The sequence below is a fragment of the Mus caroli genome, chromosome 16 (genome assembly GCF_900094665.2).
Source record: "Mus caroli chromosome 16, CAROLI_EIJ_v1.1, whole genome shotgun sequence".
In the NCBI taxonomy this organism is placed as follows: domain Eukaryota; kingdom Metazoa; phylum Chordata; class Mammalia; order Rodentia; family Muridae; genus Mus; species Mus caroli.
In genome coordinates this window covers 46046275-46072357 of record NC_034585.1, presented here as the reverse complement: position 1 = coordinate 46072357, position 26083 = coordinate 46046275, and the positions used below count along the sequence as shown (strand labels likewise).

Genomic DNA, 26083 nt, shown 5'->3' with positions numbered 1-26083 from the left:
TATTTTAGAATTGGCAAGGTGGATACAGGAAGTCTCTACTGTCAGGTTTAAGACGCAGAGATGTTTCCTAAATGGCATATTAGCTTACTACAATATAATTCTAAAAATTAGTCTTACAGGTGCTTTTCTAATATTATTCCAGAGTATTTGTGACACATGTTAAATGTTCAGCATTTTGTGACAGGGCTGCGCTCAATAGTGAGGAACTCACTGCTTTATATCCAGCATAATAAGCTTTCTAGTCGCTCACTCAATGACTCCTCAGACCGCATCTTCATATCTTGACACTCTAATTTGGTGTACCTGGCTTGGTATGACAAGGATCACCCTGAACTTGTTTAAGCCAACCAGAGCCCTTAACCTCCTGCTGCCTCAAGCACAGGGTGAGTCTCAGAAAGACTAGGAAGTCTGAATGATAGGATAGGAAGAAGCATATATGGAGATTCGGGGAGAGTTGTGGTTTTTAAAAGAGAGAGAATAGACATGGAGAGAATTCTGAGAATCATTGAGGTTCTCTGTCAACAATGAGAGGTGAATATAATCGCTGAAGCCTACATGCAGAGGATGCCAAACAAGAGCAGGCCCTGCTCCTTTGGTGGCGCTGGGTCCACCCTGTGTGAGTGTGGTTGGATGGAGAGGCAGAACCACTGAGAATCACACAGAACAGGATTTATTGTCAGACATCATTTTTACACAGTTGTGGCTACTGTGCCTCAAGTGGCTGCAGTGAGTTGCACAGGGATGGGTGGAGGGCTTTGCCTTCAATGAGGATGGAACAATCCTGTAAAGGACAGACTGTTTCCAAACTGTCCTCGTGCCCAGCCTCTATGCCATGGCCAGGTGAAGCTGGTGCTGCTTGCCTTAGAACTTTATTCATGCCTGCCATGTTGAAGGAGACTGGCAGGAAGTGGGAGGAAAAGGTCCAAGGTAGCTGGTTACTGAGAACTTACCTTGGGCCTGAAGTAATAGTTTTCAACTGTCCTACTGCTTGGGGCCCTATAGTGACCTTAGGCACATAAAGTAGAAACTCCTCTGGTTTTAACTACTCACTCTGTGACAGATTTTTTGCTTGTTCCCAACTTTAGTCTAGAACCATCCAAGGAAAGAAATTCTAGAACATGCTCATCTTCCTTAGCTCCATGGCCACAACTGTACAACTCATCTCAGGTTATAGTCCACATAAGTGTGGAGCCTACATGTGTCTTGATTAGGATGGTCTACCTACAAGTTCAAAGCATCTAACTATGGCAATGCCTGCTCCACAGTGCTAAGAGACATTTTTTGTCAATTGTCACCAAATACAGGGACCAGTTAAGCAAAGTTAGATAACTTGAAAATCCCTTCCTCATCAGGTACCAGACTCCATGAAGCATATACTAAGGGTTCTTCTCTGAGTGCTATGCCTGCAGAAATGGAGGAAAGGAGAAGTGTGCCTGCTTCTAACATCAAAATTGATTCTTACATCTGTTAAGTCTTTTGTGTGAAATTGTAGTAGAGAGATGTCTCATGCCACTGAGAATCAAAAAGCCATCCATTAATCCAAGAGGTAATTATAGTCCTTTGGATCAGAACATTTTCTTCATCATCTCCTTAGCCTGCTATTCATGCCACATACTTATTTCTTAAAGGCTTGCTTCCAGTTGTTGTCTTCTTTTTTTTTTTTAATGAAGAGAAACTCCTTATTCTTCTCGAACCTGGAAAACAGAATGTATGTCTGTGTGTGTTTTGACATTCCAGGGATGTTCCAGACCCATGTGAGCCCTTTCCAGAGGGAAAGAGGTCTCAGCAGCTCTCCATGGGCTTCAAAGGGAGGCAAGGGGGTCAGGCAATTGCCTGCTAGCAGAGAGCAGGCTCAGGTGACTCACCCCAAGGGCATGCTTTGTCACTCTCCATTTCTGCCTCCCCTCCCCCACTGGAAAAGATGCTGCAATCACTTCACTGGTTTGTTCCAGACATATGAGTGCATCAGGAAACTTTCCCTGTATTTATGGCAGTTGAAGGATTTTAGGCTCTTCTTCTGTGAATGGGGGGCAGTGAGTCATCACATTGCCCAGCAAGGTTTCCCTATTCATCTTCTGCCAGAAGCAATTTCTGACTCACTTGTTTTATTCTCGTTCTTAAAAAACAGCTGTGACAAGGTGAAATGTGGGTGGGGTTTGAAGGCCTCATGAACTCGCGAAGCTGAGGAGAATTGGAGCACAGGGGAGACCCCTCCCTAAGCAAATCCTTTCTATGGCCTTGCTGGGCAGGCTCTGCACAGGACACTCTGAACCAGTGGGATGACACTTCCTCAGCTGAGGCTACCAGTCAAGCCACTCCCCTAGAGCCTTCCAACTGGGCCTTATGACTGAGACAGCTGTCCAGGCAGCAGTGGGATCTCTCCAGAGCTACCAATGACTCAGCCTTCTCAGACTTAGATCTCCGTGTCTTCCATGTAGCCAACTTTTAGCCTCCTTCGACAAGGTCGATATTTATGATTGGCAGTCCTATCAGCGTAACTTGAGGGGCTACCAGTAATTTATTTACCAGAAATGAGCAGGCTCAACATGAACCAAGCTTTGAAAGCGAATGGAGCATCGGTGCTAGGAGCCGTGCTCACTGCTTTTCGGGCCTCGTAGAAAAGGTAGCTACTTCTATTATCCAATTTCTTCTAATCCCCTTGTCCTAAAGGCAGATGCCGTTTACAAACCATGTTTCAAGGAAACTCTCAGTGAGGAAGCAGAGATGCCCCTGCCCAGCATCCATGGCTGAGTTCATTGTTGTTTCTTCCAGTTTCTGTTTACAGAGAAGCACTGGCCTCCCCGACAGAGACATGGAAAGACCTTTCTGGGCTTCAGGGAGGAGCCAGAAGTTGAATCCTGGGACCTAGAAAGCAGGACTCCAGAATTTGGTGTCAACCCCTGGCTCACTTCTGACCAACTTCCCCCTGGTTTTCAGTTTGACCTGATTCAAACTCGCTTGCTTGGCTACTGTGGAAAGAATTCACTCTGAATTCCAAGGTCCCTTTGTACTTTTGAAATTCCCTTTGCTCCATGAATTCCTCAGTATTCTGCACTAATAAATTAAAGGTCCAAGGCTCAGAGCTTACAAGTTAGCCTGGCATGAAGGGCTTAAAAAAAATAAATCTAGAATGCTTTTCCATTTCAAGCGTTTATCAATTCCATACTCCCTGGACACGTAGAATTTAATAAGTGGGGGAAGAACTTTATTTGAGCTTGTATGGCTATTGAAAAAAAAAAAAGATTTAAAGAGAAAAGCAAGACATTCCTTGCTATACTAATCCATGTGATGCCCCCAAGGCCCGAAGCAACAGGCTGTACAGCATTTCAAAGGGATTGTACCTTTTTCTCAAGTTCCTTTGCTTTAGCTCTGAGTTTATTGACTTGCGATTCTGCGGCCTCTGCCCTCTCCTTGGCTTCATTCAGCTCATGTTGCTGCTTCTTATACTTGGAAAGGTATTGATTAGCCTGTGCCTCCTGTCAAATGGAAAGCACAGAACATGAAGATACGGCCCCTCCTAAATAGTAGTCTCTGCTCTGAAACAATACTTGAAAACAGAAGAAGATAGAAACCCAGCACTGGATCAAATGTGTCATTTTGGTCTAAGACATGCAAGTAAGACTTAAGAGTAGGGATGGAGGCTGGAGAGATACCTCAACAGTTAAGAGTCCTTACTGCTCTTTCAGAAGACCCAGATTTCCTTTTGAATACAGCTCACAACCGCCTGTTAACTACAGTTTCAGAGTGTCTAATGCCCTCTTCTGGCCAATCTATGCACCAGAAAATCACATAAAGCTTTATATTAAAAACTTTATGTAATGATACATATAAGCAAAGTGCCAATACATATAAAGAAGAATGAAATCAAGAATTTTTTTTAAGAATAGGAACAGAGATTCATTTTACAGCTGTTGTCCTCTGGAAATTCAGAATGGGTGTTCTTTTCCACCAATTGTATAACTTTCTCACACTTATATTCTAGAGCAATCATAGTTATTGGTTTAAAATCAGATTCATATTCTACCTACACTTGGAAACAGGTGGCTACCCTTTCAAATTATGCATCAATAATTCTTGGACACAATAACAAGCCATACAATTCAAAAATTCTTAAAATATTACGTGTAAACTAATACATATGCCACTTAACCTTTAACATATTTGTTATTGAAAACCTGAACTGAGGCCAATAAAATAATTAGCTAAGGAGTAAGAAGAAGGATATTTAGATGATAGTGGTTTTGCTCACATTGTTGCCAGATTCATCAGAAAAAAATGTATTACAAGTTTCAATTATGTTCACCCAAAGTCTAAAGCTGAAGGAGATTTAAAATGAAACTCTGAAAAAATTTGCCAATCTAATCCTGCATGGCACCCTTATTTTATACTTGGCTCATTTCTGCTAATGTATATGTTTGAGTCTAGCCATCAGGTCAAGGGAGAGAGGTCTGGCTTCCTTCAGGGAAGAACAGCACAATTTTCCTCTCTTGTTTCCCCTCCTGTAAGCTGTAGTGCTAATTTATATAAAAGCAGAGAATGGGCAGATGCAGCTGGTGCCTTTGCTGAGCAGTTTCACAAGCTCAGAGCATTAGCCAAAAGCAGTGGCCAGGAACTCCACGATGCTCAACTGGCACTTACTGCTGCTTCCACTTGCTGTTTGTAACTCTGCACCTTCAGCTGAAGTTTGTCAGACAGAGCCTGCATCCTGCTGAGATTTTTCTTGTCTTCTTCCACCTGAAATGCATAGACATGCATAGGAAAGTCATTTGGAGGATCCAACAATGTGCACTAAATGTACACTCATATATATATGAGTATATTGTAACATGTATATACATATACATGTTACAATCTGATAACAGAACATTAAAAGATACATTTAACCCCATTCATCCTGAGTTTTGAGACAGTAATGGATGGCTCTGAGAAATGGCAACAACTTTTCTCTTGATCTTCACTGCCAGCCCTTTGCTTAAATGGAAGTCAAGGCCATTAGGTTTAATACATTCTTCAGTCTTTTCATTCCAGATAAGCTACACTTACCTGGGATTTCTTACTAGGAATAAAATTTATTATTACAAAAGCCATTTATGAAAAATGGAAATCCAAAAATCCCTCAGTCAAAACAAGTGAACCCCTGAGCTTCTGAATTGGTGCTTGGCTTCATGTAATAAACTATAGGAAAGCTAAGTTTCTTGGAATTATGTCATGGGCATCAGTAAAGATGGTGAGCCGCATTCTGCAAGCCATGGCCACCATCTTCAGCTCTGTCATTGTCTAGGCTCCAGCTGGAGAAAAGACACATGGGGAGGTGGGCTTTCTCAACAGTTCTCCATGAAATCTTTGACATTCTAAGAAAGCACATGGGTGGGACTCTTCATGCTCCTGACCATCTTCCCACACCCCTGAAAACACTGCAGGATTTTCAAATCAAGTGCCTTTTCCGAAGAATGAGAGACCAATCTAATCAAGATCCACTTCTAAGCTCATTTTTAAACTGGCCGTAGTTTACTTCTTCTATCTAGTATATTCTCCCAAAGACATTAGAGTCAAATGGTAAAGACCTGGGCCCAGGCTGGAACGAGATGGTCTTTAAGAGAGGGGTTCTAATAGAAAGTCATTGGACATGGGATCCCTGAAAGAACAGTGGATCTCAGATCCTTTCCTAGCCTTGAGATTAGCAGTTTTTTGCTCTGTCCCCCAAAGCAACAAGAACAACATCATGAATCATTAAAGTCCTTTGTCATAGTGATGACAAGTTGACTTTAGAGTGTGGCATTGGTCCTTCTACCCCATAAAATCCCACCGCGTATAGGATTGTACCCCCTCCCACAGCATTCTGCCTGCTCTTTCTTGTATTGGTTTGGCTAAGCTACTACCTACTCCTGACCACATTTTTATTGTTTGCTTGTTTTTCAAGACAAGGTTTCTTTGTGTAGTCCTGGCTATCCTGGAACTCACTCTGTAGATGTGACTGGCTTCAAACTCACAGAGACCCACCTATTTCTACCTGGCATACTTCCAATAGCTGAAAGCAGCCTCCCTACAAACTATATGTCTGACCCTACAATTTGATACGAATCTTAAGATTAGTCAAACCCCAAAGAAACATATAGGGCTCAACCTGGTTAGGGGGCTGAGGCTAACCTGTGTTTTAAATAAAATATCTCCTCCATTTTCAACCACATGCCTTACATTAAAAGCCTTAAGAAATTCAAATTTTTACAACACTATCTGTATACAGTGAATTCTAAAACCAATACAGAGTTAGTTCCCATTAACTTACTGAGGAGGCAGATACAATAAAGGAGATCAAGCAGAAGTAAACTGAAAAACAGCTACAAATGGGTGCTTATGCTAATGATTCTCATCTCACTGGGGAGGTAAAGCCTCATAATGAGACTTGAGCTCACATCTCCCCTGCAGACATTACCTAACTGTGGTAGCCACAACTGTGGATTGGGTGTCCCTTCCAGAAAAGAACCTGTCATTCAGCTGAAGAAAATGCCGTCACATGACAACTATCACAAATAGGGCCTTTTGGATTCAGTCACATCAATGGCACAGAGTCAAATAGCTCCAGGCAATAACTGGACTTAGAGGAACAGATGAGCCAAGTGAAACTACTGCTGTGTGGCCATTTCTGCATGACAGGATTCTCCTCTCTAGGCAATTTCTGTGCTGGAGATGTTCTCTGTATTTACCCAGAGCCTCCTGGAGCTACCTGAAGCTCGTTCGCTCTATGCCACCCTTCCTTTAACACTTGGTGGATGTCAGTCTGCACCTTGAGGTTCCATCTGCCAGAACCAACTTGGAGTCCATCTTGCTTTTCAGAGCTGTAACTATCAGAAAACCTTTTCACTTGAAAATCCATCCTGTCATCTTGGCCTGAAGCATAGACCCAACACTGACTTTACCAACTTTTGCTTCCCTGTTCCTAAAAACAAAGATGCTGTGTTTCCACTAAGGCATATAAAGTGGGACCCATGCTCATGCATGCCCAGATTTCTGAATATAGGAGGTTGTCAGAGACAAAATGAGGTAGCTGAGGGACGAATGAAGGGGACAGGGACAAGCTTTACATTCTAGACAGTGAAATGCTACTGGTCTTAGGCCTTGCGTTTCTGGAACATTTCTGTAGGCTGTTAAGTTTCTATATTCCAGAGACACAGAGAAAACAAATGGAGACTGAGGACAGCCGTTATTTTAGAATACGATCACACTGGGTTGCTTTTCCAGTACACAGTTATAGACTCTTCCCAGAGGAGTTTACTAGGAAAAGAGAACCGTAGTTTTTTTCTTCGAAAAATGACAATCCCCCAACCCCCGCCCCAAAGTGACACCTGTGAATGGTCTGTCACAAAAATACTGCCTTATAGTCCAAAGTGTATCTTGGTGTTAGGAGAAGGAACTAAATGGACTCGGAATCAACTCTGAATATTACGAAAACAGACATGAATATCAATCGGGGGGGGGGATCTTTCTAGACCACTTTCAACTCACAGGATTCTATTCTAGCGCAGAAGTACTGCTCAGTGGGTATCGCCTGACTTCATGGTGGGAAGGCATCTGCAACTAAATGGGTGCACTTGAAGCACTGCAGAGGCACATAGGAAAACAGAGAAATGCACCCTATGGAATCCCTGGGACTCTCACCTTAGCCACAGGGCACGTGTGAACAGCGGAGCCTGAAAGCTACTTCATGAGAACATGAGTAAAAAAAGAGAAAATAAATAAGGAAACAAAGCACAACTGTAAAATATAGAGCATGAGAAACATCAATAATGTTGAAGGAAAAAAACAACAAAATTAATCTGTAGCAGAGCAAAAATGCACTCTCCATGGAAATGAAAATAAAATATAGGTTTGGTGCTTTGTTCTATTACAGCAGTTCTTAACCTGTGGGTCTCGACCCCTTTAAGGGGAGGGAGGATGCTTGAACCACTCTTTCATAGGGGTCAGCTAAGACCATCCTGTAAATTAAATATTTGCAGTAAGATTCATAAAAGTATCAATATTATAGTTATGAAGTAGCTACAAAATTACCTTTAATGCTAGAGGTCATTACAACATGAGGAATTATTAAAGGGTCACAGCATTAGGAAGGCTGAGAACCACTGTTCTATAATGAAACATTTATAAAGGAAACAATAAAAACAGTCCATGGACAAGAAAAAAATACATTATTAACAAATGATGTCCCACTCCATCATAATTGGCAGTTTCTCAAATGTAGTACAGAGTCACAAAATGCCATGTCTCTAAGGTGGTTACTTTCTTAGCCACACCAACTTTGACTTCCAGAGATCATTGTTTAAAACAATGTCAAGCTCATCTTAGAAAAAGAACCGTGTATTCAGAAAACAACTGTCCAAGTGACTGGAGAGATGTCCCAATGCTTATGAGCATTCTTTGTTCTTGCAGAGGACATAGATTTGGTCTCAGCATCCACATGGTACAGAACTATCCACAATTCAAGGGGATCCAACACCCTATTCAGAAATTCTCAGGCACCAGGCATACGTACAGTGTATATATGTACATGCAGATATAACTCTCAAAATGCATAAAATAAAAATAATTAGAGGATACATAGATAGATAGATAGATAGATAGATAGATAGATAGATAGATAGATAGATTTAAACAAGTGTCCAAGTGGTTTTAAGTTTAGCTTAGTTAGACTATTTGGTACATTCAGAGTGTCCTGCCTTCTTCAGAACACTGTTTCCTGCTGTAGGGAAAAAGATATTGACATTTCTATTCACTTCTAGAACTAGAATCAGGACCCTAAACCCCTGCATTAGCATTGTTAAAGGAGCTTTAACAATCTGCCTAAAATGAGTTTGGCCTTTTATCAGAATAAGCTATATTGCATAATGTGACAAAGGTAGAAGGAACTTTGGGGAGTATGTGTTCAACACTGAAACAGTCCAACACTGAAGAACCACTTGGTCACCAACATCCTGTGGGTATGCTGGTAGTCAACCAGTTAAAACACAGCTGAAAAGTTATTTCCTACTGATTGTATGACTGAAGAAAAGATAAGGCAAGAGGCCAATGGGGAAGAGCCCTAAGACAATTCCTAGGCCATTGTGAATTTAACAAAGGCGTTTGAGACCTCAACAAGCTCCTTGCAAAGCTTGAAACACTCAAAGGTTTACGTGAACACAAAAGAATGTTCATGATCATTATCTGCAGACGAGCAAATATATAATGAGAAAAAGAAGCCAAGAATATCACCATGGACAGATTTCTGAAGAGAGAGGCCCCTCCTCAAGTGGAAAATCAAAAGGATCCTTGCAGTGAGTATTTCAGAAGAAACAGTTACAGTCACATGAGATGAAAGTCCACATGTGTAACTTCTGATGGTGTCATAGTGGTACAAGATGTGCAGGGACAAGTTTATTTAACAAGCATGACCCAGTATAGGCCTAGGCTAATGCATGTGTCTACTCTCTCTCTCCTTATATAATTTGTTTTTATTTTATGTCCATTGGTGTTTTGCCTGCATGTATATCTGTGTGAGGGTCAGAACCCTGGAACTGGAGTCACAGACAGTTGTGAACTGCCATGCAAGCAGTTCAGATCCTCTGGAAGAGCAGCCCATGTTCTTAACTGCTGAACCATCTCTCCAGCTCCTAACATGTGTGTCTTAACAACAAGATAATTATAAGGTAAAAATCCTCTATGGTCATGTGTGAAAATGTCATAATGAGACCTCTTACTCTGTATAATTTAATATATGCTCATAAGGAACATTTAAAAGTATGAAACAAAAATAAAAAGAATGGATAATAAAGGTGTAGTACATATTTTTAGTAGAACTGTATTAAGCTATAAAGAAGATAAAGTTTTCGGGAAAATGATGAAACTGGCAGTGTTATATGAGTGAGAAAACCCAGGCACAGAAAGCCAAACACCATATGTTCCCTCATACACAGATGCTAGCTTCTGAGATACATTTATTATTTTCTACCTATAAATCTTCAAGGATTATGTGGAGGTTGAGTAGGTAGAGATCAGGAAGGTAGGAATGAGAACAAAGAGGCACTAGTTGACAGGTGGAGAGGGTAATAGAACATGTGTGATAGGAAAGCAGAAAGGGACTATTTGGAATGGAAGAGCTGAGTGGGGCTAGAGGATGGGAAAGGAGTGGGGGAAAACACGGTGGAGAAAACCAAGCAGAACTTATGTATGAAGATGCCATAAGGAAACTGGTTACTGTGCATGCTAATGAAAAAATAAACAAAACAGATATAAAAGGGGAAATATACAGTGCTTAAGAACTGGGAGTTACTAGGAGTCAAAAATTAAAATATATTTAAAATTTATAAAGTAAATCATTAAGCTGTGGAAAACTAAAAATATTGTTTCATAAATCCATGGTAGCCAATATACAGTACTGATTAAGTTCACAGTACTGTGTGGTTATGTCCAGAACCCATATATTTTCTCAGCTAAGTTACTTCCAATTCTTTAAGATCCATTAATAATAATCCCCTACGTATAAGGGATATAATTTTAGGGTGTTAAAAAATATTTTTAATCTGGCAGTTCCTCAGAAAATTGAAAATAGTTCTACCTGAAGACCCAGTTATACCACCTTGGGCATATACCCAAAAGTCACCCCATCATACCACAAGGACACATTCTCCACTATTCTCATAGCAACCTTATTGGTTATAGCCAGAAGCTGTAAACAACCCAGATGTCCCTAAATGGAAGAATAGATACAGAAACTGTGGTTCATTTACACAATGGAATACTATTCAGTTATTTGAAATGAGGACATCATGAATTTTGCAGGCAAATGGATGGAACGAGAAAATATCCTGAGTGAGAATACTCACACCCAAAAGGACATTAATGATATGTACTCACTAAGTGGATGTTAGCCAAAAAGTACAGAATACGTAGGATACAACCTACAGACAGTAAGAACTGTAACAAACAGAAATAACCAAGTGAGAAGGCCTCAACTCCACTTAGAAAGGAAAAAGAAATAATCACCAGAGGCAGAGGGAGGGAAGGACCCAGGTAGGAGAGTGGAGGGGTAAAGGAAAAGGGGAACAGAATCAGATATGGGGGGAGGAGACAGGAGAGAATCCCAGATGGCCAAGAATGGGGAACCCTCTACAGAGTACCAGAGACTCAGGAATCAAGACACTGTCAGGTCCCATTGAGGGTGACTTTAGCCAAAATGCCCAACATTGGCAAAAGGGAACTATTAAGAGTCCACTTAAGGACAGGGCCTCAAGTGGAGGGTCAGGGTTACTAATCCACAGTCAAAATTCCTGACCCAGAATTGTTCCTGTCTGAAACTGCAGAGACAAAACTGGAGAAGAGACTGAAGGAAAGATGGTCCAATGACTGACCCAACTTGGGATCCAACTCATGGGGGAACACCAAGGCCTGACACTACTTGGCTATGATGTACTTACAGGTGGGAGTCTGGTATGGCTACCCTCTGAGCGGACCTACCATCAGCTGACTGAAACAGAAGCAGATACTTTCATCAACATTATACTGAAGTCAGGGACCGCTATGGTTGAATTAGGGGAAGGATTGAAAAAGCTGAAAGGGAGAACAACCCCATAGGAAGACCAGCAATCTCAAGTTACCCAGACCCCAGGGAGATCCCACCAACCAGGAGCACACAGGGGCTGGTCGGAGGCCTCTGGCACATATGTAGCTGAGATCTACCTGGTCTGGCCTCAATGGGAGAAAATATGCTGAATCCTCAAAAGCCTTTAGGCCCCAGGGAAAGGGGAGGTCTGGGTGGAGGAGTACCCTCTCAGAGGCAAGACAGGAAGGAACGGGATGAGGAACTGTGTGAGGGGGACTGAAGGTGGTAATGACGGGACTGTAAATAAATAAAATAATTTAAATTACATAAATAAATAAAAACATTTTATATCATGTTTTTCTTTGCCTTCTAAGTTTAGACGTGCTTATAAACAACCATTTAGCACTATGACACATTGTGACAAACTAAGTACAGTGACATGCTGTGTAGGTTTTAGTGTGAGAGCAACTTCCCTGTGTGCTAGACTACAGACTTTAGGTTTGTAATATTCTGTTGATACTCACATCACCACTAAAGTGCCATGTTCCCTAGCATTACTTCTCAAAATAGATGCTTGTCCTTTAGCAACGCAGGAATGTATACATCCCAACTGGGTGCTAGAAAGATGTTGTGCCCTGGAGTGGAGAACAGTCAATGCCCTTTGCCTTGATCAGATCAGGGGCTCTGTTCCATTAGAAAGAAAAGCTGAATGTGGTGGCTCAGTCCCCTGGTCCCAACACTGGGGAGGCTGGGGCAGCATGATTGCTGGAGTGCATAAGGTATAGGACAGCCTGGTTAGCACAGCAGACTTCCAACTCAACAGCAGAGGTCTTGGGAGAAAGGGAAGTCAGAGTGTAGATGAGGAAGAACGTCGTGGACTTAGAACTACATTGCTTATAAGTAGGAAACTTGTCTACCTACTTTCAAGTATTTGCTTCAAGCATATGTTAATGTTAGTTTACAGGTTGGCTCCAGTAAGCCTCAGCAAAAATGTCACGTTGCAGTACAGACATTTTCATCTGGCCCCAGGAACAAAACTCCTCAAAAGAGTCCAGTCCAGTTAGCATCCCATGTAATCAGCTGGTGAGGTGGCCACTCTTAGTGCCTGCCAATCACTTCACTTACGTGTTATCTTCAATCAGCATCTTTCTGACAGTGCACTAACACTATGTTGGGAAAAAAAAGCAGAGATGGCATAAATAGCTTTTCACCTCAATTGCACCTTGCCACCTCTCCCTATGAGCTCTGGAAATGGATAGACCTGAGCCATGGAGAGAAAAAGACAGGGCAAGAAAATGTTCACTACTGACACAACTGCAGAGTCTCAGAAGGCCATTTCAGTCATGAAGGTTCATACTGCTGCAGGAGGACCCTAACCATAGCCTAGACAATGGCTTCCTGGAGTACCTGATAGGTCAGCTCTTTGATGCCTCTCTCCAGTCTGCGTACTTCTCGCTGGGCTTCCGCACTGCGCCGGACTTCACTCTCCAGTTCACCTTCCAGGTCCCGCACCTATAATAAGAGGTAACTTCAGCCCACAGGATGGTAACAAGGTTGTCCTACAGTTAGTTACCCTGTGGAGAGTATATTGAAGAATGAAATAGTTTAAGGAAGTATGCCCATTTTCTTTCTGGTAGTGACTAAATAAATCTTTCTGGAAAAACAAAAACAAAGTCACCCAAGATGAGGCTCTTAACATATGCGGGCTCATAAAAGCATGGTTAAGACTTGACTTTGTTTAGAAAAAAAAACTAATTAAAGGAGAAGCCTCTCTTCTTACATTACAACATTGCAAAATCACATCTGTGTGTATGGGTATGTGCACACATAATTGTGCCTGTGTGTGTGTCTATCTGTGTATGCTGTGTGTGTGTATGTATGCATGCTCTGTGTCTGTCTGTCTGTACATGTATTATCTGTGTGTGTATATATGTATGCTCTGTGTCTGTGTGTCTGTCTGTGTCGGGGTTGGAGAGAGGGGTGGTGCTGTCTGTGAGCACAAACAGCAAGCTGCTTGAATTAGTGTTGAAGAGTCTGTCCCACACTTCCTCATCTTGGGTTCATTTCTCCATGTTCCTCTCAGATTCTTGCCCTTGGTCTCTGTCACATCCATGCCATGTTCAGGCCTACAATTCTGCTTTGCAGGAGAAGTATAGCAGGAAACTTCCTGTGTATCAAGTCGTACAAGTAAAATTATCATGTTTTTCACTGAGAACAGTGTCCACTATTCACTATACCCCAGTGCTAGAACAATGAAGGAAACAGGCACAAATCTCTCCTGTGAATAAGCATACTTGCTCATGAGGTAAAGCCAACTCAACAAATCACAATAGAGTCCGTTGAAGGATGTCAACTGCTGTGGAGAGAAATCAGCAGGCAGGCGGCCTGAGCCTTGGTTTGAGAGGCTGCAAGCTGCTGTTTCTGCTGATGGAACGTTCTCTCAGACATTCATGTGTCACTCCCTGGCTTCTCCTTGACCAAAATGTCACCTCTTCATAAGGTCTGATGGCCATCTTAGAACTGAGGCCTGGCCCACTGAGGCATGAAGAAGCTTCTTCAGGCTGATCCCTCTTCCTGCTAGGACTTCTTGCATCCATTTAAGCCAAGCTACCCTCTTTGCTGCATCTTGGGAAGATGCAGGCAGGTTAGCAGATGTGCAGCTTCCTTGTGGATAGACCATCAGTACATCTGCTCTGGATGCTCTGGACAGGTAGCTAGTAAGGATCTGCACAGTTCTATTTGTAAGGATACGGGCCAACAGAACTCTTTATAAAAGGATGTGTTTAAGGCATTTTGGTTTTTGTTTGGTTGTGAAACATCCATAGAGCACCTCATGGTAATAGGTGCTTCACTGAAGAGAATCCTAATTGCCATTTATTTTCACTTGTAATGACCTTTCAATGTAATTCTAAAGAGTAATGAAAATTATTGTGTGAGTATATCCCTCCAAAATCTATGTGTCTGAAATTTAAACTCCCAATTTTCATGTATATTGGGAGGGGGCGCTTTTGAAGTTTACTAAAGTTAGATGAGGTAAATAAAGGTCCAAACCAACCCCATCAGCATGTTTAGTGACATTAGTACAAGAGACCTTGTTTGATTTGTCATGTGGTGTGATGCCCCCTACAATGTTATTCTGTGGCAAGAAGGCCCTGGTTAGAAGGTTAGAAGCTAAATAGCTACCAGAAACACACTGTTGACTGGAAAGGCATGAGCCAAATAAAATTCTATTGTTTATAAATCAGCCTATCTCAGATACTTTGTTATAAGACTGAAAATTGATAAAAAATGATATTCTAATTATATTTTTAAGTCTATAATTCTTCAGTGTCATCTGTTATCAGCTCACTGCTAGTTGCCATTGATTTAAGATAAGAGTTAACAAATAATAATTGTGGATGTGGTAGTTTGAATGATAACGGCCCCCATGCCTTCATAGGGAATGGCACTATTAGGAGGTGTGGCCTTGCATCACTGGGGTTGAGCTTTGAGGTTTTGAATGCTCAAGCCAGGCCCAGTATCTCTTTCTCTTTCCTGCTACCTGAAGATCCAATGTAGAACTCTCAGCTCCTTCTCCAGCACCATGTCTGCCTGCATGCCATCATGTTTCCCAACATGACAACAATATGCTAAACCTCTACACTGTAAATCAGCCCCAATTAAATGTTTTCCTTTATAAGAATTTTCCTGCTCTCTTCACAGCAATAAAATGCAAAGACATGGAAATAAAATGAAAACCTACTGTATTAAATGGGTGATGAAAAGGCCAGGATAATTCATGTATTTTTTTTAAGGGTACAACATAATTAAATGCTTTTCTTCTTTACTAAAATCTTGGTTCCATATATGCTATGGATTAAATATCATATTCATCTCATTACCATTTGAAGTTGTTACTTTGTTTCTACAGGGACACAGATCCTGAGAGGCTACCCATGCTCCAAAGGATGATGCTACCCATGTCCATAGAGGCAACACCAAGTGGATGCAGTGAGCATTTGACAGAGGGGAGGGAGCCCATGTGAAGTTAGGAAGGGAAAGTAGTAGGTAGATAGGGGAGGAATTGGTAGAGAGGAGATAGGGGTGGATTTGACCCAAACACATTATTATATGCATGTATGAATATTAAATAAAATATTTTTAAAGTCATTACTTTGAAATGAAACATATAGTTTGCTTATTTGCTTTGCTTTGATTTTGAGTTTTGCCTGTTTACCTCTAAGGCATATTCCATAAGGGCTATACTAAAAAGCAATATGCAAAAGATCACTGGGAATAATTCTTTGTTTATATTTTATGCTTGATTATATGTGTATATACACACACATATACATTTTTTTTACAATTAGAATTAATTATTAAGGATGGATTTTTAAAATCTATTTTATTTATATGAGTACACTATAGCTGTCTTCAGACACACCAGAAGAGAGCATCAGATCCCATTGTAGATGGTTGTGAGTCTCCATGTGGTTGCTGGGAATTGAGTTCTGGAAGAGCAGACAGTGCTCAATTGAGGACCTCTGGAAGAGCAGACAGTGCTCTTAACCGAAGAGCCATCTCTCAAGCCCAGGGTTGTTTTTTTGTTTTGTTTGTTTGTTTTTTGTTTTTTCTACTTGAAATAAACTTGGGTTTTATTTGACTTGAAACATAAAAATTACATGGTTCTTCCATCAAAACACCAAAACCCATGAATTTCAAAGATCTAACTTATATCTCTTTGGATCTCTTCTTAGGGCTAGTTATTTTTATTAGTCTTTATCCTGTTACTATTTTTCTTGATCAGAAGATTATGAACACTTTGTAACACTCTTATTATCTTTATATTATTACTTATGAGCTCCAGAATCTATTACTGAAACCTTCCTCATTTTGTTAGCCAATATCACTGTATTGATTGAGTCTATATTGATATCCCATTATAGAGATGTACCAGAAATACACCTAAGTATATATATCTCTTTTCAGAGCCCCCTTTAAGCCATTAAATCCATGCAGAATAGTATTTTAACTTCTGTGAAGTTTACTATACACATAATCACTGGAATTGATTTAATAATCCTAAAAATCCCATTTTAGGGTGGTTTCATTAAGTGCTGTTAAAGTCCCTTAAGGTAGATTTCATATCATTCGTGCCAGCCTTTGCTGTATCTGCACAGAGCCTGTCTGGATCATGGATGTATTCTTCTCCCCTTCCATTAGCTGTTAGGAAACAGGTGTTCTCTTTAGAGAAAATGATGGGAACATCAGTGGAAGAGCAAGACTGCAAGGGTGTGTTTGGGTAGAGTGGGCCATCCTCCCTGTGAAGAGGCTAGAACTGGTGTCGTGAATGGGGGAAGATGCTTTGTCATTCATCGTAAGAGCGAAGACAACTTTCAACCAGACCCAGAAAAGCCCTATCAGCAGGCCCAAGGTCAAACAATAACGAGCACATGTATTCAGAACATACGCTGCCAGCATCTGAATGTGCCATTAAACAACGTGATGAGCTGTGATGTTCCAGGACATTAAGGCCTTGAATGCAGGCTGTTAGGCCCCCGCCATTACCCAAGCAAACGCCTACCCTGGATTCCAGTTTCTGGATTTGCTTTTTGCTCCCCAGCACAGCAGTCTGTTCTGCTTCATCCAGCCTTTTCTGCAAGTCTTTAATTGTCTGCTCCATGTTCTTCCGCATCCTCTCCAAGTGAGCATTAGTGTCTTGTTCTTTCTTCAGCTCTTCTGACATGTTGGCTGCCTAAGACAGGAAGAAAGAGGGACAGGGGAGGTTGCTCAGTGGTTAGGGTGCTTGCTGTTCTTCATCTGATTCAGGCTTGGTTCCTAGAACCCATACTAAGGCTCCAGCTTCGGTGGGTTCCATGCCCTCTTTCTGGCCTCTGTGGGCATTAAACACTTGTGGATCACATACACACACAGGCAAAGAATCGTACACATAAAGTAAAAATATATAAATCTTTTAAAAAGAAGAATGGAAGGAAATGGACTTGGCAAATCCTGTAGGAAAGTTATCATATTCCAATGAGCTTTGGTTCCAAATCTTATGGGGGGAGGGGGTTTTTGCTTGGCCTCCATATATGTAACCTCTTTACACCCGGGTCCCTCTAATCCCTTGGCTTCTTTCTCAAACCAGTCAGTCGTCATGGAAGCAGAGTTGGGTGAGTAGTGATGGGAAAAAGTCAAAGATGAAGTGTCACGGACATAAAGACAGCAGATATGTGGCAAGCAAGAGGATGAAGTGAAGCAATGACTTTTAACTGATTAAAGTACTGTAAAATGCATGTAACTGAGGACAAATAACTGCTGTCTTATAAGGCACCAGGAAAGATATAGTAAAATACCTACTAAAATACATATGAAAATATGTATTTTCTGATTCACTACTGTAAACATATTTAGTTTCCAAGAATTTGATAGTATCGGATATTCTGTGTACAAATAATCTTACAAGTAAACTTACAAAGAAGGTAGGTTGTGATTCCTCCTTTGGTCCTTAGCTCTGTGCACAATGGCTTAGCTTCTTAATATAACTCAAGCTGTTTTCTCTTTTTGCGTGCTTTATTCGAGAGCAAATCCTTTCTGCCCAGCTTGTTGCCTCTGAGTGTGGTTTGGGTACAGTGATATTGGGAGCTAAGATCTTTAAGAGTTGGCACCTAACAGGAGATCCTTAGGTAAACTGGAGATATCTCAAATTGGATTGTGGGAATGTGGCTCTTTGATTTTCTGATAAAATTAAAGCTTCTTCCCACTGTGTTCTGTCCAATGCAATGCTTTCCACCAGAAATTCCTCTCCATAGCATAATTAGCACCAAACCTCTGAAAACTCTCAGGACCATGAGCTAAAGATCTCCTTTGCTTTATAAAGTTATACAATATCAAATTTTTTCAAGAGCAACAAGGTTCATGACTAAAATAGGAAATTGCTATTTGTTTTAGTGACTTTCTTGTTGCCATGATAGAATATTTGACAGAAACATCTGTTAAATGATGAAGTTGTTACTATAGCTTATAGCTCAGGGAAGACAGGTCCACATAGTGAGAAGGCATGGTGGCAGGAACTACTTGCAGTTGTGACAGTGTTAGATGAGAGTGAAATAGTCTTGTGGTTAAGAGTATAGACTCTGGCCTGGGTGAGGACTCAACAGTCCATCTGGGTGGGATCAGTCACTGGCTAAGAGAAGAACCTCTAAGATGGAAGACTTGTCCTAGGTCATGATAAAGAGCAGATGTGTAGGATAATTTTCTCTTTAATGAGATACCATACTTTCCTTCCCAGACTCCCTTGGGATATAGGGAGTTCCTACGCAGTAACTTCCATACCACAGCCATGCAACTTCATACATCTGCTCATTTTTCTGAATTGCTCAGAAAAGTGTCATTTTCCTTTTGCTTCTTTCTATGTTTTTTTTCCTCAGTACACTTTCCTTAATATTTGTCCAAAATGTTGAGTTTTCTAACTCTTTCTTAAAGCCTCCCGCCTCGGTACTTTTCCATCATGACAAAAGGGTGGTTACATCACTTTGGTAGTCAGGAAGCAACAAGATGGTCCAGGATGCTCATCTCCCAGCAGTTCACTTACTCCAGATAGGCCTCCCTTCCTAATGGTTCCCAGCATCCCAAAACAGCACCATCAGCTATATACCCATGGTTTGAAAACATAAGCCAGCGGGAATCATTCCATAGTCTCAAACATTAACTTTTCTGAAAAGTTGTATCATTAATATAATTGTTGATGTAAAATCTAGCAGAAAGTCCTGTCTCTTTGGTTCTCACAACTTTCTAAGCAAGATGGTTGCCTTCCCGTCATAAAGCAGGGTTAGAGCGATGCATATCGTTGCACATTTGATAGACTCCAGAAAAGCTTAACCTCAGAGGGTGAGCAGAGGCTGAAATCATGCTCAGGCCCATTTAATAAGCCTGAAACTTTCCACCCTGGGCCCTTAAATACACAAACTTCACTTTTTTCCATTAATTGCTTTTTCTCAATTGCTCTGTTCATTTGATATATGTTTTGATAGAAGTATAGCATCCGCTCATAGAGGGTGTGAGGGGGGCATGCATTTTTTTGAGCTTTTCTTGTTGGGTTTGGCGGCTAGTGCTGCCCTTAGTGCCACTGGGAAAAGTAACACCAACAACAACTTTTTGTTCACAAATACAGTTCACCAGCCCCAAACACTTCCTCATCTGCTTTTGCTATCCCAGGAGTAGTATAGATTATAAAATGTAAGTGGCTTAGCCACTCTTTTCAGATCATCATCACCATCACCATCATCATCATCAAACCCTTACATGCTGAAGAAAAATGGAAATTTGTAAGGAAGCACAGGAAGAATTCTTTCTAAACACTTGACTATATTGATTCACAATTGAAAAATAGCTAACCTAAAAAGAAAGACTTTTCCCCCCACAGGATTTTGCTTTCGGCCTTTCAATCATCCCTCCTCATTGTCAAGGTGGGTTAGAAGACAACTGCCAATTGGCCTAAATGTTCTGGCTAATGGGGAAACCGCAAGGTCAGCTAACTCCCTCCTGATTGTATGGGGAATCAATAGAATCCATTTGGGCTGCAGCAGGCCCTGTCTTTGGGCTACAGTGAGCTATAGTAAGCTTTATAGCTAGAGTGAACTCCACAGGCCAAACGTGGGCAGGCAGACAACAGACCCACCTCAGACGCTGTCTCTTTGGCCTTTTCTTCTGCCTTCTGACACGCCTGCAACATCTCTCCAGCTTCCTTCTGTGCCTGAGCAACACCAGCCTCCAGTTTCTTCTTCTGGCTGAGGAGGCTTGTGTTCTAAGGAAGGACAGCATTCCAGTTAGGCAACGTGAGGCCAGCAAAGCACAGGCAAGCAGCTCTGGGTAGAAGCAATTGAGCATAGTCGGCCATATACAGTTAAGCAAGCTCTCCAGCTCTGGCTGGTAGCTTAGGCACAAAAGGCAGATCAAATGAAGGAGTTTTATTTAGAGGCTCAGAAGAAAAGAGATGGATGCCTGGATCAGAAAGGAGGATTCGAAATATGACAAAGCCAGAAATGGATGTAGTTTCTAACTTCTTGAAGAACGTTTTTCTGCCATTTTCAATGTGATAGAAACAAGGGTCCTAGAGCAGAAGTCAGAGTCACCTGTAGCCACCTGGAGGATTCCAGTACACTGCTACATGAGGAAAACCAATCCCCTCTTTGCCTACTTGCCTTCCTTCTTACTCTTGGGAGAGGAGGAAGACAAGGAGGAGGAGAAGGAAGAGGAGGAGCAGGAAGAAAAAAGAGGAGGAGAAAGAGGTAGAGGAGCAGGAGGAAGAAGAGCAGGAGGAGGAGGAAGAGCAGGAGGAGGAAGAAGAGCAGGAGGAGGAGGAAGAGCAGGAGGAGGATGAAAATTAGGTGGTCATGGAGGTGGATAAACAGACTGCAGAAAGCTCAGTCCCAGTCCCTAGAACTCTATTAAAGGAAGGGCCTTTGTGCTCCACAGCCTCACTGCCCCAATTCCTTCCTGATTGTTCTATGGAGGCCAAGCTCCCTGCAGCATCTGCCCTGCATTTGAAGTAGAGCTTTTGTGAGCATGGGAACTCTTAGCACAAAGAGCATCTGTAAAAAGCATGGGCTGCCGCTTTTTGTTTCTCCTTTCAGTTCACCCCTTTTACACTGCCCTTTCCCTTCTCTCTGCTTAGAGCCTTTCTCAGGGCAGATTGAGCCTCGAACAGAGAAAGAAGGCATCCCAGCCTCACAGGTTCTGCCTGCCCTGTACCGGCACCATAAAGAATACTTCTCTCCATCCTGTGAAGGGGCAGGCCCTGTGCTCTGCAGGATTTCCATTGCCTTCTGTGTGGTCCAGGGGAATGGAGTGTATATTCCTGGAGTGTTACGGGTGCCCACTCCATAGGTGCTCTCAGTGCAAAGAACTGCACAAGTCCACACACTGATTTAACTGATGTGATTTAATTGTCTACCAGTCACTTAAACTTTCCTACAGAAATGACATTTATCGTGTCTGCAAGTTTAATGCCTCCCCATCTTCCATTTTCAGAGGGAAGAGGTTTAAGGTATAATGTGGAGAGGATCCTTTCTGTGAGTTATACTCAGTTGTATGTTCCAAGGAAGAGGGTTTTAAGAGGAGTGCCATGCCTCCTGGGTTAATGCTAGACAAGTGTCTTGTGACCAGGGGCAGCACCTGAGATTTTGTTGAGCCATCTGCTTGCCGAGCTGTGGATCTCATAGATCCGTGAGACCTGAGTACTGGAACGCTCATGCTAATGAGTCTGTGAAGTTTCAGGACAAAGGCACTATTATTTAAGTGTCCTCGTTGGCTTCTTTGTTGCTGTGATAAAACACTGAACAAAGGCAAATTTGGGAAGAAAGATTTTGTTTCAGCTTATACTGTCAGTCTTCAAGGAAAGGCCAGGAAACTCAGAGACAGGAACTGTCACAGAGGCCATGGTTGAATGCGGCTTACTGGGTATCGCTGTTCAGCCTGCTGTGTTATATAACCCAGAACCACCTGCCCAGGACCTAAAGTGGGATGGCCCCTATTACAACAATCATTAATCAAGAAAATGTCCTACTGCCTAGCTTCAGGCCAAGTGAAAGGAAGCAATTTCTTAACTGATGTATTTTTTTCTAGGTGACTTTGGTTTATGTCATGTTAAAAAAAAACTAAGCAACACACTATAATACACTGCTTCATGTGTCCTCCCTCCAAGCCACATCCTGTTGTTGTCTTTGTGTGCTCTTCTTCCCTTTCCCCTCCCCCCTCCCCCACCTTTTCTCCCCCTCTCCTTCTGTCCTCTTCACAATGGAGTACAGTACATTATCAGTTACAACATTCATATCAAATGGCTTGTCAACAGTAGTTACTATGCATGGCAGACAATGGATAATATAATTTTTAAAAAATGATCCAATATGCCACATTTTATTATTGAGATAAAACTTAAGGGAGGAAAAAAAGTGATGTTTCTTGTTCTTGTTTTTATTTTCTCTATTGCAGCTGGGTTGAATTCAAGGCTTCATAGACTCAAGTCAAGTGCTCTACCACTGACCAAGACCCTCAAAGTCAAGTGTTGAAATTAGTTAACCTGCTAACAATCATCCATACCCTACAGCATACTTTTTCTTAAACCATGGCACCCAGAAAAATGATGTCATTGCATAAACTTAATGTAGACATGGACTAATTGTAACACCCTGAGGGCACTACTGACATTCTGGGAACATTGACTCCAAGATGTGGGAATCATATGGTACTTTTGTGATATGGGATCTTATGGTATTTCAAAGGAGGTCTCTAGACCCTGCCTACAAAATGCCAGTGGCGCTTTTGAGTCAATGTAGCAACTAAAATGACCCAAGATGTTTTCAGCACTCTCCAGAGTGTCAGTCTGTCCTCAACTGCTTTTAGTCTATCCTTCTCAACAGCCACCAAAGTCCCTGACTCCATCCACTTTCTTACTTTTTCTTTCATACACCTTGTCCCATTGTTCCCATGTCTTTCTGGACTAGGAAGAAAACTATTATGCCTCCAGATAAAATTAGTTATCTAGGATCACTAAGGACATTCTGTAGTGTTGTATGTTCCATATGGACTCATCACAGTATAGTTATGATTTATTGACTTTTGTCATTACTTTTGGGAGCAGTAAGGAGGACATTATTATTATTTATCATATTGAGCAATACTTATTTAAGTTGTAGCATGTGCCCTAAAAATGCTTGGTGCTTGACACAGTTGCTCTAGGCATCTGTCCCTGTTATTGACAATCGAATGATCAAGGAATAATTTGGGAATCCTGCTAATTCTCACTTACATAAGCTTTCAGGAGAAGCCAGAACATTGACAGAAGCCTTTTGGGATATTAGACATTCCTGGGTGCTGGGAAGCAAGGCTCTGAGAGAGAACAAGGGAATAAGGGGCCAGCAAATACTATTAGACCAATAAGAAATGTTCTTTCTGTCCTCTGTCATCCTGTCTGAGGATGCCCTGACAGTCCATTCTCCATGAGGAAACTTAGCATTACAATTGCACTATACTCCTACCATGTCCACAAAAGTTTATATTGAACCCCTTAGCCATATTTTACAAAATATAACCTGATTTGAAAATAAGGCTTTAAATGTGTGAATCAAGTTAATATTGGGTCACTGAGGTTGTCCATAATTCCATATGATATACCTGTATATAAAGGATGAATTCGGACACAGACACACTCACAAGAGAAAAGAGGCAAGCGGAGTACCATGTGAGAACAAAGAACCGAAATGGTATCAATAGAAAGAGAGTCAGGAAACCCCTCAGACGCTAACACAAGCTGAGTCTTCTGTGGGTTTCAGAGGGAACATAGCTCTTAAAATACCTTGATACCTAGATACCTAAAGGTAACTAGCACCCAGTTCTATGAAGAAATAAATTTGTTTAAAGACATCAGTTGGTGGTGCTTTGTTACACATGCTCTGGAAGCATAACGTTTGGCATGAAAGTTGTGACCAGCTCCTCGGTTGCACAGCTTTCTGTGCCTCTTATGTCACAGCTACGACTTGACATGGCTGTCGGACCTATCCTACCTGACTCAGGGTTGGGAACTGCTTCTTTCAACCAGCCGACTGCACGAATGGAGAGAACTCAATGGTCTTACCTGGGTATGGAAAAGATTGATTCTTTCTGTGGCTTCTAGGAGCTCTTTTTCGGCCAGCTTTCTCCCACGCTCTGTCTGCTCCTGCAAGGTCCTCAGCTCTTCAAGTTCAGACTGAAGAAGAACATTGCGCTGCTCAGCCAGAGCCACCTGTTCCTTCAGGTCTTTGTTCTGGTAAATGCTGTCATCCAGTTGTTGGTGAAGATCCTACAAGAGAAAACATGGGCCTGGGACATGGATACCTCTTAGTTCAACTGTTAGCATGGCAGGGGGATGACCACCATACAAAGACAAGTTTCCAAGTTCTCCATCTCAGTGATAAAAGATTTTCTAAGTAACCCTGTAAGGCAGCTCTAGGATAGTTTACTGAAATCAAAGTGTCTTGAACAACAGGGCAGAAAGCTGTTGATCTCAGCAACCACCAATAGGACTGGAATATAAAAAAAAAGCCAAGAAGCTAAACTCTCTGTGTTAGAAGTCAGACAGCAGGCAGGACCAGCATAGTATCCAAGCAACTGTCCTGAAGGGTAGAGCTTTGGGGATGTGTATTTCATGGTTCTCTAAGGAGTCAGTTATTTCTCCTTAGTTTGTTTCTAACTTTTATTAATTTCTTCTAGCCTATTGGCTTCAGTTGGGCCTTAGGTTATACAAATGCAATCTTCTTTAGAACAGGAGAGCATTTACTTTCAAGGAAGTCTGTTTGACAAAAAATTCCCCTGGGTGTTGGCCTCAAACACTGCTACCCAACCTATTGTTTCCACCAAGAGGAAGCTCTGAATCGAACTGTCATTCTGACATACCCCGAATGGTGACTTGGAAGTAGATGGCTGCCAAGGCTCTGTCCATTCCATTTTCTTATTTAATGGCCTGCTCACAAATTCAGATGTGTCCCTGTGCCTGCATCATTCTGGCAGGGCTTCACTTATTTTCAGATAAGCATGTTCCCTCTCTGGAAGGGTGAAATTTGTGGTTTTCTCTTTCACTGCTCAATAGATTCTGCCACTTAGTTTATGACTATCTTTGTCCTTTAGTATTGTTGCAAAGTACCTTCATTTGACCCTGAAGCTGGCCCAAGGCTCTGGTCATCTGTGACACCTGCCGGTTGGCAGCACAAAGCTGAATCTCCATTTCCTTGAGGTCCCCTTCCATCTTCTTCCTCAGTCTGGTGGCCTCAATTCTGCTGGAAGCTTCCAAATCCAAATTAGACTGCAGGGACCCCATAGTTTGCTGATGCTTCTCCCTGATTTCAGAGTAACACGTATGGAGAACATCATACTCCAAAATTAGGAATAGGTATCTCTTATTTTCAAGTTATGGGAAGCACATTAAAATTAAAAATAACTCTCAGAGGTTAAAAACAAATGAGTTTAAAGGGCTTTCATTTTATAAACAGAAATGTTGGCATTAGATTGATGAGTCTGTTCTCATTATAACAGACTAATAAGGCTTCGAGGTTAGGTTCGACATAGAATTATAAAAACACTAGAATTATTTCAAGGGTCCTGTGTTAGCTTTGTCTAAGACTCATTAAAGGATTGTTCTGGGTAGTTTTATGTCAGCTTGACACAAAGTAGAATCATTTCAGAAGAGAGAACCTCAATTGAGAAAATGCCCCCACCAGATTGGCCTAGGGGCAAGGTGTGAGGCATTTCCTTTTATTATTGACAGTTGATATGAGAAAGCACTGCTCACTGATGGTGGTGCCACCCTTTGGCTAGTGGTGCTGGTTGGTATAAGAAGCAGGCTGAGGGGCTGGTGAGATGGCTCAGTGGGTAAGAGCACCCGACTGCTCTTCCGAAGGTCCGAAGTTCAAATCCCAGCAACCACATGGTGGCTCACAACCACCCGTAATGAGATCTGATGCCCTCTTCTGGTCTGAGGACAGCTACAGTGTACTTACATGT

The 26083-nt window shown here is 41.8% G+C and overlaps 1 protein-coding gene across 1 annotated transcript in view; it reads right to left on the bottom strand.

Annotated features, from left to right (window-relative positions):
* Positions 1 to 654: 654 nt before the first annotated feature.
* The window catches only part of Myh15 (myosin heavy chain 15), a 139567-nt gene continuing 114138 nt past the window's right edge, over positions 655 to 26083 (bottom strand). Inside the window, exons 34-41 of the mRNA XM_021185004.2 lie at positions 25227 to 25419; positions 24183 to 24386; positions 20229 to 20354; positions 17133 to 17303; positions 12977 to 13081; positions 4639 to 4734; positions 3342 to 3476; positions 655 to 1694 (exon numbers count right to left, since the gene is read on the bottom strand). Coding sequence (XP_021040663.1) covers positions 1680 to 1694; positions 3342 to 3476; positions 4639 to 4734; positions 12977 to 13081; positions 17133 to 17303; positions 20229 to 20354; positions 24183 to 24386; positions 25227 to 25419 — 1045 coding nt within the window. The 3' untranslated portion in view covers positions 655 to 1679. The remainder of the gene's footprint in view (positions 1695 to 3341; positions 3477 to 4638; positions 4735 to 12976; positions 13082 to 17132; positions 17304 to 20228; positions 20355 to 24182; positions 24387 to 25226; positions 25420 to 26083) is intronic.